The 17,610-nt window shown below is 42.4% G+C and overlaps 2 protein-coding genes and 1 long non-coding RNA gene across 3 annotated transcripts in view; 2 read left to right on the top strand and 1 right to left on the bottom strand.

The window, feature by feature from the left end:
* LRRC69 (leucine rich repeat containing 69) overlaps window positions 1-5,261 on the top strand; it is a 91,848-nt gene extending 86,587 nt beyond the window's left edge. Inside the window, exon 8 of the mRNA XM_033933335.1 lies at window positions 4,603-5,261. Within this exon, the coding sequence (XP_033789226.1) occupies window positions 4,603-4,728 (126 nt within the window). The 3' untranslated portion in view covers window positions 4,729-5,261. The remainder of the gene's footprint in view (window positions 1-4,602) is intronic.
* LOC117355179 overlaps window positions 1-13,905 on the bottom strand; it is an 88,795-nt gene extending 74,890 nt beyond the window's left edge. Inside the window, exons 1-2 of the long non-coding RNA XR_004538318.1 lie at window positions 13,768-13,905; window positions 12,567-12,773 (exon numbers count right to left, since the gene is read on the bottom strand). This is a non-coding gene — a long non-coding RNA (uncharacterized LOC117355179). The remainder of the gene's footprint in view (window positions 1-12,566; window positions 12,774-13,767) is intronic.
* SLC26A7 (solute carrier family 26 member 7) overlaps window positions 13,661-17,610 on the top strand; it is a 178,562-nt gene continuing 174,612 nt past the window's right edge. The window contains exon 1 of the mRNA XM_033933334.1: window positions 13,661-14,083. Coding sequence (XP_033789225.1) covers window positions 13,936-14,083 — 148 coding nt within the window. The 5' untranslated portion in view covers window positions 13,661-13,935. The remainder of the gene's footprint in view (window positions 14,084-17,610) is intronic.

The following is a 17,610-nucleotide window of genomic DNA, read 5'->3' as shown; positions in this document are numbered from 1 at the left end:
AACAAGGAGCCTCAAGATGCCTCCTTGTCTTCTGTCTCGGATTATCTTTTTTGCAATAATCTACCTCTGGCCTCAAGTCTACATCCATTCGAGTACACCTCAGTGCAATCGCTGCTTTCCATCAGCCTATCAAACGGAAACCCCTATCTACTCATCCAGTGGTTTCCAAATTTATGAAGGGACTTTTCAATGTCAAACCTCCTTTCAAACCGCCTCCAGTGGTTTGGGATCTCAACTTTGTTCTTGCTCAATTGATGAAGCCTCCTTTTGAACCAATGGCTTCGGCTCATCTGAAATATCTCACTTGAAAAGTGGTGTTTCTCATTGCCTCACCTCTGCTCGAAGAGTCAGTGAGCTGCAAGCTTTAGTTGCTGATCTACCTTTCACTGTTTTCCATCATGACAAGGTGGTCCTCTGTACCTAAATTCTTACTTAAAGTGGTTTCAGAATTTCATCTCAATCAATCCATTGTACTTCCAGTGTTTTTTTCCAAGGCCTCATTCTCATCCTGGAGAATCAGCTCTTCATACTCTGGACTGTAAATGAGCTTTGGTCTTCTACATAGAATGCACCGAACCACACAGATCTGCTCCTCAACTCTTTGACTCCTTCAATCCAAACAAGTTGGGACTTCCAGTTTCTAAGCGTACCATCTCTAACTGGATGGCTGCTTGTATCTCTTTTTGCTATGCTGGACTGCATCTACAGAGTGGAGTCAGAGCCATGGTGGCTTCAGTAACTTTCCCCCGATCCACTCCTATTGGGGAAATTTGCAAAGCTGCTACTTGGTCCTCGGTTCATACTTTCACTTCTCATTATTGTCTGGATGTTTTCTCCAGACTGGATGGCCATTTTGGCCAGAGAGTATTACAAAATTTATTCTCCTAAACTAAACCTTAGGTTTGTATACCGCATCATCTCCACATTCGTAGAGCTCGGCACGGTTTACAGGAGATGGGATAGAAAGGAACTACAATGAAAGGTAGAGGTTTACAGGAGATGGGAAAGAAAGGAGCTACAATGACGGGTTAGAGGACCAAGTATGAAGAGTTTTTTGAGGGCTTAGGATGTCATAGATGGAAAAAGAGTCAGATTTTTTAGAATAGCCAGGTCTTCAGATGTTTGCGGAAAAGTTGGAGGGAGCTCATGTTCCTTAGAGGGGAGGAAAGGTTGTTCCAGAGCTCGGTGATTCTGAAGGGAAGGGAGGTCCCTAGTTTTCCTAAGTTGCCAACACTCCCATCATCCCATTCTGGTTAGCTTGGGGGTCACCCACATGTGAGAATAGGCTGCCTGCTTGTCCTGGGATAAAGCACAGTTACTTACCATAACAGGTGTTATCCAGGGACAGCAGGCAGCTATTCTCACAACCTACCCACCTCCCCTAGTTGGATTCTCTGCTAGATATCTGAACTGAGGAGACGTGCCCTGTGAAGGGCCGGAGGGCACTTGCACAGTGTGACAGACTCGAAATTTCTGAGTTTCTTCAAGCAAGTCTGCTTGCGAGGCTGTCTGCATCTAGGCTCCGTGGATGACGTCACCCACATGTGAGAATAACTGCCTGCTGTCCCTGGATAACACCTGTTACGGTATGTAACTGTGCTTTAACGTAGCTGGTTTTAAGAAAGGTTTGGACAATTTCATGGAGGAAAAGTCCATAGTCTGTTATTGAGACAGACATGGGGGAAGCCACTGCTTGCCCTGGATCGGTAACATGGAATGTTGCTACTATTTGGGTTTTTGCCAGGTACTAGTGACCTGGATTGTCCACCATGAAGACAGCCATTGGTCTGACCCAGTAAGGCTATTCTTATGTCCTGTTTCTATCACCTGCCCGGTAGGGCTAGGAATGAAGAGGAATTCACTCACATGAGACATTGCAAATACTAAACAACAGAATTATTAGTGCAGATGATACACAAGTAGGTGGCTCCTTTAATTTCCACCTTATTTGTTTCATTCGTAGTGGTTTAAAAGCATTGTTTGTATTTAGATTAGAACAGACTTATGTAGTTTCAGGGAGTTTCCCACACCCTTCTCTGTTTGTACCTTTGCTAGAAGCTTTGGTACCAATTCAGGGGGTGGAGCTTATCCCAGAGTGATGGGAGGTGGAGCATGAAAACAAAACAGTGGGCTCTCTACAACCCTGTGGCTGACGAGGGTTTGACCCACTGGTCAAGACTACCATTCCTGTTTACAAGAAAGCAGATTAGCAGGGTAAGAACCTAATCTTTCCACAAGAAATGTGGTGCTCACCAAGTCTTTTTATTTTTATTTTTTTAAATACTGGACTAGTTTTACAAACCTTGACCCAAATGCTTATTGTGTTGTATAGATCAGTGTTCTTCAACCACTGGTCCGTGGACTGGTGCCGGTCCACAGAAATTTTTTGCCGGTCCACAGGGCCAGCATGTCCATCGGGCCCAAGACAGCGTTCTTCAGCCGCCAGTTCACGGTGTGATCAACGTGGCGTCTTCGTGCCAGCTCCCCGAGTGCTGCAATGCACAAAGCCATGGGAAAAGGCTCCTATGCACGGCCTGCGCCTGAACCGGAAGCCTTCTCTCTGACATCACAATGTCAGAGGGAAGGCTTCCAGATGAAGTGTGGGACGCGCGCGAGGAGCCGCTGCCCACAGCTTTGTGCAATGCAGCACTCAGGGAGCCGGCCCGAAGACACTGCATTGATTGCACAGGGGACTAGCCCAAAGATAACACCGGGGGGTAGGCCAGAAGGCAAGGCACATGGAGGGAGAGAGACAACAACAGTAGGGGAAATGCTTTTATTTTTTTTATTTAGTGATTGCGTTTTTTATTTAGTGATTGATTTGTCTGTTTAGGAAGAAATGCATTTCCTCTAGGGTTGTACTGCTTGCAGAGTCTTGCATCTAAGGGTTTGTTTATAAATATTAGTACTTTTTAGTTTTTGGTCCTGCATTTGCATGGGGGTTATCTGTTTCTGGTTGGAATGAATGTTAAAAAGCATACAGTGTGCTTTGTGTATTTTAATTTTGTGGTTAACCATTATGTGTTGTTAATACAATTATATTGTGTGTATATATGAAAAATTAATGGAAAAAATGGTGTTACAATTGGTACCATTATGGGGGGTGAGGTCTGGGGCAGAGAATGAGTGGAGATGGGTATGACTTAACCCATGCACCCTCGTCTTCAACTGCCGGTCCGCAGACCGGTGCTGGTCCACAAAATAATTATTTTATTCCCCCGGTCCATAGGTGTCAAAAGGTTGAAGAAAACTAGTATAGATGACTTATTCAAAGTTATGCCCTATATATTTAGAGGGTAATTTTATAACAAAGCACCTAGGTCAGGGATGGGCAACTCCGGTCCTCGAGAGCCGGAATCCAGTCGGGTTTTCAGGATTTCCCCAATGAATATACTGTACATTGAAAGCAGTTCATGCAAATAGATCTCATGCATAATTGGGGATATCCTGAAAACCCGACTGGATTCCGGCCCTCGAGGACTGGAGTTGCCCACCCCTGATCTAGTTAAATACTGTTGAAATCAGTGAATAGACAGGCAGAAGCTTTGTAGCTGGGCAGGAGCCTCTCTTGCTCATTTAAATACCTTTGAAACAGTTATCTTTAATCACAAATATCAAATGAACAGAGTACTGATGTTAGAATTTTTGTTTCATTTACATTTAGGGGCCTTTTTACTAAGCTGAGGTAAAATTTAGAGTTAACACGGCTTAATGTCGTACATTATCACATGACAGCTACAAATTTAACATAACACCTATTGCAAGTGTTCCCGGTATTTTTTTTTATTGCAAGTTGTGTATTAGCATTCACATTAAAGCGTGGTATCTATTTAAGAGATAGTAAGTGGTCCTGTGTTAACTCCAGGTGCGGTAAGCACAGCATGTTAACTACCTCATGCCTTCCATACCCACTCTCTGCCTATGCCACACTCCAGATACAAAAGGCATTTAATGCAAAGTAACTGATAAATGACCAAAAAACCCTTTAATGCAGCTCTACATTAGCAGTTGCCATGCACAGTAAGGGCCATATTCTGTAAAAGGCACTAAAGGTTAGATGCCTAAATTAGGTACCTAAATTGCAACCAGCACCTAACAATTGCATTAATCAGCTGTAATTGGCACGGTAAGTGAACGTGCCATTTAAAATCAATTAAAAACACATTCAAAGTAGGCACCATTAGGTGTCTGCTGGGGTAGGTGCCAGAATCTTGCCTATAGCATGGTGCCTAGTGGTCCCTGAGGTCAAAGTAGGCATGTTTAGGGGCAGAGGTGACATTAGGCATCACTAGGCACTGCTATGTACAATTCTCCAAAACCTTAGGTGCCAGAAATGTAGGCCTTTAAAACTCTGGCCTACATTACTGGTGCCTACGGTTTTTTTTATTAGTCACCGGTAGCCGGGATTCTGTTAAAGGCACCTAAAAGTGATTGTCACTGTTTTTATAGGTGCCAACCAATTTAAGCATTGTTTATAGAACCCAGGTCTAAATGCTTAATGTGGTTTAATAAAAGAGCCCCTTTTTTAAAATTTATGAACAAATGCATGTAGAATCCACAATACTATTCTTTATTACATTTTCCAACTATTATTTTTTTAAGAATATGAAGACATTAAGGCGGTATGGTGATGCACACGTCATACCTGTGAAAGTTACGCTTTGTTCATACAATTGCTATAGACAGAAGGATGAGGAATACCAGTACTTTGCCATTGCAGTGATTTGAAACATGATCAACCTAGCCCGGTAATGGATGAGACCATTCTTTATTTGCATTGTTTTCAATGATTAATATTATCTGATTGTTCAATATTAAGAAAAAAATATTTATTTACAGGCAAGTTGTGTTTGTTTATACATAGTCAACTATAGCTTTATTCTTTTTCAGCATTCAGAGCTGAGTTGTGAAAGCAGTATAATATTAAAGTGTAATTTGTTACAAGTTATTCATTTCTAAATCTATGTTTTTGAATTAGTGCTAGCCAGAAACAATATTTTGAGTAGTTTGGAGTCTTTTTTTTCTTTATGCTAGCTCACCTTTTCTCCTATTTCCTATCCCTTAAAAATCATTCTCCCTTTTGACATCCAATCTCCTTGCTCCTTGACTAGCCCTCACTTCCTAACAAAGCAATCAGTCTCTCCCCCCCCCCCAAGTCCTTATTCCAGCAAGCCAGTCATCAGCCCTTCTCAGCCTGTATCCAGCAAGCCAGTCAGCCAAACCCCAGCCCCTATCACCACTCCATCAAGCAAGTAAGTGAAGCCATACAACGAGAGGCTAGAGAAACTGGGCCTCTTCTCCCTTGAAAAGAGAAGACTGAGAGGGGACATGATCGAAATATTCAAGATATTGAAGGGAATTGACTTAGTAGAGAAAGAGAGATTGTTCACCCTCTCCAAGGTGAAGAGAACAAGAGGGCACTCGCTAAAGTTAGAAGGGAAAAGATTCCGTACAAACATAAGGAAGTTATTCTTCACCCAGAGAGTGACAGAAATCTGGAACGCTTTTCCGGAGGCTGTTATAGGGGAAAGCACCCTTCAGGGATTCAAGACAAGGTTGGATAAGTTCCTACTGGAACAGAACATACACAAGTAAGGCTAGACTCAAATAGGACACTGGTCTTTAATCTAAGGACCGCCGCATGAGCGGACTGCTGGGCACAATGGACCACTGGTCTGACCCAGCAGCAGCAAATCTTATGTTCTTATGTACAGCCCCTACCTCTACAAGCCAGTCAACCCCCCCTTCAAGTTAGTAGCCCAGAAGTGAGTTAGTCTATCCCTAGATCCTATCCTCCCCCTGAAAAGCAGTCAGTAACCCCCTTTACCACCCAAAAGACAAGCAAATGCTCACCCCCAATTGTACCCTGCAAGGCAATTGGCCCATGACTCCAGCCAGTTTTCCCACCCCTGCAAGCCAGTCAATGGCACCCCAGCCCCTATTCCTGCAAGCTGGTCAGCCCATCTCCAGGCTGTTTGGGACTGCAACCTGTATTTATTCTCTTTTTTTTTTTTTTAAGAAATGAGTCGGACTGCAATCTGTATTTATTTTAGTTTGTATTAATTAGTTAATTTTTGATATTGATATTTGACTGTTATGGATGGAATATTATGTAATTTTTAAAAAAACCTTTTATTTATTTTTTTTCCTTTTCTATTTTTGAATGGAGCTTTTTTCAGAATTGTTTTGAATTATATATTGTAAACTGCTTGGATCCTTTTTTGACGCTCCTCACAAACACAAACTTTAGAGAATCGGGGGCCAAAGTGGTTTACAATACATTGAATAGTAATCAGGTACTCTTGAGTATTTTCCCTATCTGTCACAGCAGGCTTACAGTTTAACTGTGGTACTTGGTGGTAGTTCTACTGAAACCTGGACGGGACATTACCAAAGTTGAGAATTACAGACACATCTCCCTTCTTAATTCAGACTGCAAAATCCTCATCCTCAGGGCTCAACCCTAACAGCATAGTATACCATAGAATCTTATCTAACCTCCCCTATTCCACTAAAATGCATCCACCTTCAAAATAATCTAAAACATCTTTCTTGCCATGACACCGTTACTTTTACAAAATATGCTATTCAAGCATTCGACAAAGCCTCTCCTTCCCCATGCAGACTTTCTCTTTCTGCCCCTTTTTGGTATTAATATTGGTAGAAAGCCAATCTGTTGGGCTGTCTGGATAGGAAAACATATTTGGTATCTCAACCAACTCATACATAATAACTCCCTCCTATCTTTCCAACAATTACAATCCAAATGTGGCCTTCCCTCATGGAATTCTTTAGATGGTTCCAATTACAACACTGTCTTAGAAATCCAAAATGGCCTTTGCACTCAAACACACCTCTAATTTCCAAATTTCTGGAATTCTGTTGCCTTGGCATTTCCCAAGGACACACCTCTTCATTGTTCTATAAATTTTATATCTCCTTCTTCTACTATTGCCTCTTGTCCTAAATGTCTCTGGACCTCTGAGTCTGCCTGGATGGGGGAGGACGATCAATGGCTATATTTTTTCCAATACTCACAATATCCCACTTTATTTACTAGCCTAATGCAATCCTTATATTTTCTCTAATACCAATGTTTGGATGCTATTGGTATTAGAGGAGAGGTGTTAGAATGGTTTTGGGGCTTTCTCATGTCTCACACCTATCGTTTCAATAATGATCTTTCAGGTATTTGGAATAATTCATCTGGTGTTCCGCAAGGTTCACTATTGTCCCCATTACTCTTTAACGTTTATATGTCATCATTAGGTGCACAATTGTCCCAGCTGAGGATAAAGCTGTTTAGTTATGCAGATGATTTTACGATCATTATTCCATTTGCTATTTCTCTTTCTGAAGTTATTCCTAAAGCAACAGAAGTATTAGGTCTAATGGAGCAATGGATGACTGAATTTAGACTGAAACTTAACTCAGAAAAAAACAAAGTTTTTTTGTAGCTTCACCGCGCCCGTTTGATACTAAAACATCATTGCGTATAAATAAATTCAGCTGTTCTATTCAATCTACCATTAAGGTTTTGGGAATAATACTGGACCAGTGCTTGACTATGAAGAACCAGGTGGACTCTTTGGTCAGAAAGGGTTTCTTTACTCTTTGTAAGCTTCGGTCCGTTAGGGGGTATTTTGATGTTTCATCATTTAGAGTTTTGGTACAGTCTCTTATACTAAGCCGGCATGATTATTGCAATATTGCCTATCTGGCAATTTCCCAGAAGAATATGCAACGATTGCAAATAGTAAAAAATGCGGCGGTCAGGCTGATTTTTAGGTTGAAGAAATATGATCACATAACACCCTCCTATCAAGTATGCATTGGCTGCCAATGGAGGCGCGGGTGAAGTTTAAGTTTGGTTGCTTCTGTTTTAAGGCTTTGTTTGGTTTAGCTCCCAAATATATAATTGAGCTTTTCTCTTTTGCAACCAACACACATAAGAGAAACTCACATCTGAATTTTGTTTTTCCGCCTGTTAGAGGATGTAAACTTAAAAAACATCATAAAAATCTTTTTTCATATCAAGCAGCGTTATGGGGTAAGGATTTAGAACAATTGCTTCTACATACTGACACTTATGGGGAATTTAGGAGACATCTAAAAACATCTGTTTTCGAAGTATTTAGGCAGCTAATTCGTAAAAATTTTATTATGCACTATTTTGATCATTTTAGTGTCTCAAATTATTGTCTTTTAATTTTTTTAGTTCTATTCAACTTCTTTTATTGTTTGTTTGTTTGTTTTTAAACTATTGTAAACCGCATAGAACTCTACAGCCTTGCGGTATATAAACTGATTATTATTATCTTTCACAAAGCGTTTTGGACCCCCAGCAAACTACATAGGGCTCATTTAATAGATTCAAATAAATGTTGGCAATGTAATAACCATCTAGGTTACCTTAAACATATGATATATGATTGCCCTATTATCTTTCTGTTCTAGAAATCTGTTTGGAACACCATATGTTTTCTGCTTCCTATTACTTCCCCAATATCTTTTGACGTCGTTCTTTTTCACTCTCCTGCTCTGTTGGGTGCCCTGGACAAATGGCAAGCTAAATTATTTGACATTTTCATTGCCCTTACTATACAAATGGTTCTCTCACATCGGAAATCTGCCCAGTCACTAAACACTTCCTTCTGGTGGGCAATGGTATTTTTTTTTTTTACTTTATTTAGTTTTTAATGCCAACAAAACGTACAATACAATTTATATACAAATAATGATAATCAACCAAGCACTTATAATCAATCAGTATCTATACAAAAGATAAAAATTCCCTCCCCCATCCATCATTACCATCAGGAATAATATCAAACCAAAACCCCCTCCCATTCTCACCCCCCCCCCCCCCGGATGTGTGGGTAAAAAAACAATGGAAGATAAAGATAAAGGACAACTATAGCAAATCTACAAAAGATGTCAATGGACCCCAAACTAATTTGAATATCTTATTATGCCCCAGCATGTCAGCATTCATTTTCTCATTTTAATAAGTTAAACATAAACTCGCCCACTAAAAAGGAAAACTAAGGTGATCCCAATTCTTCCAATTGTGAGTAATAATTTGCATGGCTATCCCGGTCATAATTAGAAAAAGCCTTCATTTATAGCAGTCCATGGGGGTCTTAATATGCAATAACGTTCTGCATATAACTACCTCATATATCAATGGAATTGATGCCTCCAGTATGGTATTAATCTGTCCCCATATTGACTTCCAAAAGTTAAGTATCAAAGGACAATAGAAAAACAGATGATCCAGTGTCCCTACATCAAGATGACAGTGCCAGCATCTATTAGATTTAGAACTATCTAATTTTTGTAAACGAACAGGGGTCCAGAAACGTCTATGTAACAAAAAAAAACCATGTTTGTCTCATAGATGCTGATGCTGTACATCTCATCCTCCAAGTCCAAATTCGTGGCCATTGAAATGCAGAAATATGCTGCTTTATTTCAATGCTCCAAATGTCCCTAAGACTAGTTTTTGGCTTTTTATTCAGGAATTCAGATATTATTTTATACCAACGGGTGGCCTGATGTCCTATCAAATCTGTCTGGAAGCACAGGACCTGCATGCTATAATGATTTTTTAAATTTCGCCACAGGGAACCCTTTCTGAATGGCTTCCTTCAACTGCAATCACTTATAAATTTGAGACTTTGAAATACCAAAAGACTGTTGCAGTCGTGAAAAATCAAGCATTTTCCCATTTGATATAACATCTTCTAGTATACGTATGCCTGTCTACATCCAGTGCTTCCAGGCGATCTTAGACTCGGTGGGCAGCGGTATTAATGATTCATAATTATGAATGTAAAACTAACTCACTTACAAATAGAGGATACAAAGTTAATAAAATATGGTCTCCACTTAGGAATTTATCCCTTCATTCCTAATCTATATGGTCATTCCAACTGGTTTGCTTGTTTTATATCAAAGCTGACCCTAATTCACTACTAGCCTTATTGTTTTCATTAGGTTATGTCATGTTCATAAGGTCTCCATGTGTGCTTGATGTATTTCTCCATTTATATAGCTTCATATATATGCTTATATAGATTATTTCTGGATGCTTATTGTTACCTCGATGCTTCCTTTCTGACATAAGTAACATGTTTGATGTATAATTTCCTTCTTCACTTCTGTTTTTATTATTTTTTCTAAAAAAAAAAACTAAACCCCCCAAAACCTTCAATAAACAAATTTTTAAAATGAAATGAAACTGTGGTACTTGGGGCAATGGAGGGCTATATGACTTGCCCAGAGTCATAAGGAACAGGATGGGATTGAACTCATAACTTCAGGGTGTTGAGGCAACAGCTCTAACCACTAGGCCATTCCTCCCTCTGGAAACTTATTAGGTTGTGAAGCACTCAGGTGACCCCCCCCCCCTACTTGTCCTGTTTGTCTGTTTCATTAGATTGTAAGCTCTACTGAGCAATGACTCTCTCTTGAATGTTTTAATGTACAGCGCTATAGAAATGATAAGTAGTAGTAGAAGTGCTCAGGGGCGGTAGCAGTGATCCACTGCTGTATTGGGGGTGTGGGGAAGGGCCTGAGCCTGGTCTCATTGATGTTTCCAGCCCTGTGTTGTGTGGGGACCTGACTTCTCTGCTTATCCTCTAGGATCTGTTAGCTATAGACTTGCAATAAGAGAAGTTTGCCCTAAGGAACAGTATATAGCAACAAAAGAGGAAAGATGAGGGGCAGAGTTATTTGATACTACCTAGTTCTTCTTCCCTTCTCCTTTCCCACCTTCATTGTAATGTTTCTTAAAATTTTGCTGCTTTTTAGACTCTAACCTTTAAGCAGAGGCTGGATACACTTAAGTATGACAGAGAGATGGGGTATCTGCTTTTTCCCAATAGAGGTGATAGAAACAAACTGTCTGAATTCAAGAAAGCATGGGACAGTCACGTGGGTCTCTTAAGGAGAAGAGGAAACAGAGAAACACGATGGCAGATAAAGGCCAAATGGCCCATCCAGTCTGCCCATCCACAGCATCCACTATCTTCTCCTCTCCATAGAGATCCCACATGCCTGTCCTACGCTTTCTTGAATTCAGTCACAGTCTTTATCTCTACCACCTCTACCGGGAGACTATTCCACACATCTGCCACTCTTTCTGTAAAAAAAGTATTTCCTTAGACTACTGTACACCTGAGCTCATCACCTCTTAACTTCATCCTATGCCTGCTCACCCTGGAATTTCCTTTCATTTGAAAGAGACTGGCCTATTTATGCCACATAGATATTTAAACATCTATCATATCTCCCCTCTCCCATCTTTCCTCCAAAGTATTCATATTGAGATCTTTAAGTCTGTCCCTAGACGCCTTATGACGAAGACCACTGACCATTTTAGTAGACTTCCTCTGGACCAACTTCATCCTGTCTATATGTAATGTAATGTAATGTAATGTAATGTAATTTATTTCTTATATACCGCTACATCCGTTAGGTTCTAAGCGGTTTACAGAAAATATACATTAAGATTAGAAATAAGAAAGGTACTTGAAAAATTCCCTTACTGTCCCGAAGGCTCACAATCTAACTAAAGTACCTGGAGGGTAATAGAGAAGTGAAAAGTAGAGTTAGAGGAAAAATAAAAATAAAATAAACATTTTAACAAGACAGCATTGATCTAAATACTTTGGAAGGTAGAAGAGAGGAGAGAAAGGAATAGAAGCAGAAGGGGGAGCCGTTGAACAGTATATCTTTTTGAAAGTGCGGTCTATGCAATATTCTAAATGAGGTCTCATCAGAATCTTATACAAAGGTGGCATCAATACCTCATTTTTCCTACTGCAACATTTTTCCTCCATCCGGGTTTGCAACAGGCAGTGTGCAGCATCTCTCCCTCCCCCACTTCAAGTCCAACAGCACCTTTCCCTTCCTTTCCCCTCCTGCTAGGTTCACCTCTTTTCCCTTTCCTTTCCCTCCTCCCTTATCCAGCAGCACTTCTCCCTATCCATTCCCCATGTCCAGCAGTACCTCTTTTCCCCCTAGCACAGGGGTTGGCAACCTTTTTACAGCAAAGTGGCAGTTTATCCAAGGCCGCCTCTGAGGAAAGGAAGTTGCATCATTGGAGGCAGGCCGGCCTAGCAAAGGCCCTGAGGCTGCCTGATGGAATCACTAAAGTAACGCTAGTGGTAGCTGTGTTGGAAGTTAAAAGCACAGTGAGCTGCCACTGTTAGTCCATGAGGGCTAGGGAGAGAAGACGATGGTGGCAAGGGGGAACTATGTGACGGCAGAAGAAGGATAGGAAACTTACAGCACTGTGCCGTGTACCCCCTAACAATGGTGCACATACCCCCTGGTGTACATGTACAGCGTGTTGAGAACCTCTGGTATAGCACTCGGTCCACCCCTGGGCCCTCCAAAAATGTGCTGCTGGCTATGTCCCTGGTATGATGCAGACAGTGTTACTGTGGGAAAACATTCTCCCATCACAGAAGCATGCACACAGCTTCCTTCACACCGATGACTATCTAGTCCAAACCAAACTCCAGTGCAGTCTGCAGCATGTACTCTCTACCTTGTACCTTGTGCAGCTTGGGTAGGGAGATAAGATATGGTGGTCCATGCTTTCTCTGCTCCAGGTTCTATCCAATCTCCCTCAGCTGCCTGGATGAATCCATGGCTCCAGTAGCTTCTGGGGCTTGGGTTTGGGCAGGAGATGAAGGAAGCAAACTAATAGCACAGGTGAGGTCACACAGATGCACACTTGTTTCTCCATGCATGTGCATTGACTGAAAAAAAAAAAAAAAAAAAGGAGCTGAAAAGTATGCTGCAATGCTGACTCTGTGTCTCTCTTTGCTCTGGTATATCTGTGGGCTGGGTTAGTGCCTGTAGCAAGGGAAGCCCAATCTAGCCATAGGTGCCAACATTTCATAAAGATTGAACATTATACAAATGATCAGTCCCTGGATACAATAAAGGATCTGGCTCTTGTGTCTCCTGCTGTGTGGGTGGCCTGAAGCAAGCAGGAAGCCATAAAACAATCTGCTCTATCCCTCTACAATGTATATGTTAGGGGGACTGTGGGATATAATTGACGGGCAGGGGTAAAAGGTGCCACTACTGCGTACCATCTGAAAAATAGCCCTGATTGTAGGAATTCCAAAAACTTAGTTGGGCTCTAGGAGAGAGTTTAAGAACCGGTTTAAAGCATCTTGACACACAAAGAACTGCCAGACTGCTTATGTGTGCTTGGCAAATTCAGAGGAAATACCAGTTTGAGGATATTTTGTTTCTTTGGCCAAAGACTCCTTGCATCCTGAAACTATGCAAAGCTAGCACATATGTTACAACCACAAACTGGCTGTCAGTGAATTTATACGATTAATACTGTAACATTTCTAGTGAGCTTTCCCCCCCCCCCCTGTAATGCTCTTGCCTTCACTTACAGGTCCTCTGAATTTTTGTAACTTGGAAGCTTCTTTTTCCCGCCTCGCAAAAGTAGATACTCGCTTAGTATGTAATAAGCGATTTATCAAATTTAAATAAACTTGAAACTTGATAAATAAATGTGTGCTGACAGAAGTAAGTTCATTTTATCCTTGGTAAGTAAGCCCGGGAAGAATCTTAAAACCCAGCTCCCACCATTGGTGCCTTCCCTTCTTCCTCTGCATCAGAGGAAAGCCTGATCCAAGCCACAATGCTAACTTGTGGTTAGTTCAGCTGTGAGACTTGTCTTGTAGCTGGCTCAGCCCACACGTTCAGAGCCCCCGCCTCTACCCTTACCTTAGCAAGCACCTGGGAATGAAAGCACAAAGCAAGCCGAGCCACTGGCAGGAGGAACCAGGCAACGGGAGCAGCTGCAGCCCAAGGCAGCACGGAGCAAGGACAAGGATGCAGCAGCGGCTGCGGGAAAGGAGCCGCTGAGCCCGAGCAAAGCCCGCTCGATTCAGGATGGAGGGGGGTCGCGGGCAGCACGTGCTGCGCTGGTGCCGGCGGAGGCTGCCCGTGCTCCAGTGGCTGCCCGCCTACGACCTGAAGGCGAACCTGGCGGCCGACGCTGTGGCGGGCACGATGCTGGCGGTTCAGCAGGTGGCGCAAGGTACGTTCCCGCACTCCCTTAGAGCGCCCCCCCTCGGCAGCTGCTGGAAGGAGCGCCACGCGTTCAGCTTTTTTTTTCGCTTTGGCGGGCTCGCTTTGGTAAAGAGGGTGAGCATCACCAACGCGATAAATGGGAGCAATGCGGCCACAGGGGCCCAACTTCAATACTCAGATCGGGGACCATTCAGGTTTGCTGAGTTTAGCACCCCAATCATTTTGAAACGTTGGCTCCTATGACTGTGCCTTCCTACAGTTTAATTTCATTTACAGATTTGATTTCTGGCCTTTTCCAAAGTCTGTAGAATGAATTCAAAGCCGATTTGTTCTCTCCCTACCCACCTCCAGATACGCAAAGTCTGCGCTGGAGTGTCGGATCTTTGTGACCTGGACAAGTCACTTAGGGCTCCTTTTATCAAGCCGCGCGCTAAACCGCCGGCCGCGCTAGCCGCTGCCACCTCCTCTTGAGCAGACGGTAGTTTTTAGGCCAGCGCGGGGTTAACGCGTGATGAAACGTCGCATGCGTTAACCCCGCTAGCACGCCTTGATAAAAGGAGCCCTTAATCTCCTGAATAAATTCATGTAAGCCGTTCTGAGCTCCCCTGGGTACAGAAAAATAAATAAGATAATAGAGCCCCAGTGATAGAAAGTAACTTCTAGTTCTCAGTGACAATGGTACTTCCCCTGGAGCCTGGTAGTAACTGAATAATTGCTGTAGTAGGTGGCACTAGCTTAAAATTCTCTTTCATTGGTTTCATCCTAGATTTCATATCTTTTTATCATCTTTTGTTCAAATAAACTCCCTCTCTTTTTATACCTGCAGGTTTCCCTTCCTCTTTTAGAAAGCAGTCTGCAGTAAGGCTGCTTCTAATGTGTTTAACTTCGATACCTCAGGGTGCCTTTATCGCGGCTTTCTGCAAATTCAGTGCAACGGTGCCTTAATTTATTTAGACGTACAAAGGCGAGGAGATGCCTAGGCATGAACTAATGTTTCAAAATGACTTGGGGTGCAAAACTCAATACAAATTATTCCTGCCTATGCAAAGTAAAGACCTTTACTGAACATTGGAGGTGCATAAGCATCCACCACACTCATAGGGTTGACACCTATAGGTTACGTTACAGACTTTCAAAAACTTGGAACTGCTATTTTTTTCCCCTCTCTCCAAATGCTTTCTGAATTATTTAAACAGGTAGCACTACTGCTGTAGCACTAATGCTGACAGGTGATAATGAAGAGGTTGTTCCAAGATATGTTAACATATCATATCAGTTGCTGTCTTGTTCTTTGATAATCTCATAGCAACGTTGTTTGCACTTACACTTATCAAGGAACCTTAGTGAAATGGTGCCACCTGTCTCTACTTAATTAAAGAGTCCATTTTTCATACTTGATATTGCATGGTCCAAGTAATGTTCTTTTTTTCCAGACACCTCTTGGAAGACATATGAAAGATTTACTTGGGTTTCACTGCAGCTTAGATTGCCTCAAATGTTCCTTGGTTCATATTCTCTTAGGCAGCCAGTTGCTCTCCCTGTGTCCCCTAGAGCACAATGTATTAACTCATTCTTCAGTATAAACGTTATCATGACCGATGTGGCTAACTTGATCTTATTAAAAGCAAATATAGAAAAAAAAATGAGATCAGATAATATAGCAAGACTCAAAACAGCACTTTAAGTGCTGTTAATGTTATATTCATTTTTATCTGTTGGTAGATGCTGAATAAACTACTTGTAATACCCCACAAACACCTCTTTATTTAGAATCAGATACATTTAGCCTGAGCCCCTTCCTGCCAGAAAGCAGTTAAAGGGATTCAAGATAAAGTTAGACAAGTTCCTGCTGAACCAGAATGTACGCAGGTAAAGCTAGTCTGAGTTAGGACACTGGCCTTTGACCAAAGGGCCGCCATGTGAGTGGACTGCTGGTCACGATGGACCACTGGTCTGACCCAGCAGTGGCAATTCTTATGTTCTAAAGGCTTTGTCACTTTTCTTCTGACTTAGGTTAGGATGCACAAAGTAGAAAATGACACAGGAACAAATTTGTCCCTGTCCCTGCTGGAACTCAATTTCCCTGTCCCGTCCCCGTGAGTTTTCTCACTGTCTCTGTCTCTTCCCCATTCCTGGAAGCTCTGCCTTAACCACACAAGTCTTGAACACTTATGATTTTAAAGTGTCTGAGGCTTGTGCAGATGAGGATGGAGCTTGCAGAAATGGGGCAGGATGTGAAAACAAGTTCCCATGGGGATGGGGAAAAATTTGTTCCCGTGTCATTCTCTAGCACAAAGCTCTGACACCTTGGTAAAATATACCGTAGTGGGTGCAATTTTTGTTTTGCTGGTGATAATCAGCACAATAGCATGCAAATTATATGCATGCTACCATGTTTCCCCAAAAATAAGACAGTGTCCTATATTAAGTTTGGGTCCCAAAAATGCACTAGGTCTTATTTTTAGGGTAGGTCTTATTTTTTTTTTTTTAAATTTCTCCCTTCTTCTCCACCCCAATACTTCCTCTCTCCTTTCTCTCCCCCACATGTGTGGCATCTTTCCTCCCCTCTCACCTATCCTCTTGTGCCTTCCCTCTGCAGCATCTTTCTATCCCTCCCTCCCATCCCCCCAGTGAAACAGAACATTTGAGCAGCATCTTTCCATCTCTCCCTCCCATCCGAACCCTGCTGACTGCGAGACTGACATAGTGGACATACCTCCCTACAAACAGCAGCACTCTAAATAGGCTGCTTCATGGCTTTCTCCTGCCGGGTTCATCCGTGTACCACATTGCTGATGACATCATCAGTGATGCAGCAGAGGGGATGCCCCAGCAGGAGAAGGCTGCAAAGCAGCCTGTTTGGAGTGCTGCCATTTGGAGGGAGGTATGTCCACTATGTTGGTCTCGCGGTAGGCGGGTCGGCAGGGTTTGAATGGGAGGGAGAGATGAAAAGATGGGAGGGTCAGCGGGAGTTCGGCTGCACAGCAAAGGGGGGGAGGGGAGAAACCCTGTTGCCGGCAAATCCAGGGATGCTATAACTAGGGGATTATTTTGGGAGTAGGGCTTATATTAAGACCTGCCCTGAAAATCATGTAGGGCTTATTTTCGGGGAAACACAGTATTTGTGCAGTGCAGCTCAGTTAAAAGGGGGGGGTACTGTGCCTGGCGCCTACTCAGAAGAGCAATCGCGAGGCACAGCTCCCCCTGTCTGCCTGCAGCTGCAATTCTCCCCTTCTCTTCAGCAACAGAGAACGCCTGCTATAAAATTACTTTTGTACTACCAATAAATCACGGAGAAAGTATCCTGCACTGTGTGACAGGCAATACCTCAATAATACAAATATGAAGAAAGTGGTCTGCGTTGTGTACTAGTCACAACCCCAACAACCTTACTGGGCTGACTCAGTGGGCCATGCTGCCCCTTACTACGCCACTGCACGTACCCTTTCTAGAAACACGCTCAGTGCCTATCTTTTTAATCAGTGATGCAAAAGAAACAGATTCCAAATGGACTGTTCCAGAACAGAATCTCTT

Source organism: Geotrypetes seraphini, chromosome 2, assembly GCF_902459505.1.
Source record: "Geotrypetes seraphini chromosome 2, aGeoSer1.1, whole genome shotgun sequence".
NCBI lineage: Eukaryota > Metazoa > Chordata > Amphibia > Gymnophiona > Dermophiidae > Geotrypetes > Geotrypetes seraphini.
Note: the sequence above shows the minus strand (reverse complement) of the source record. Positions and strands in the feature narration are given on the sequence as shown.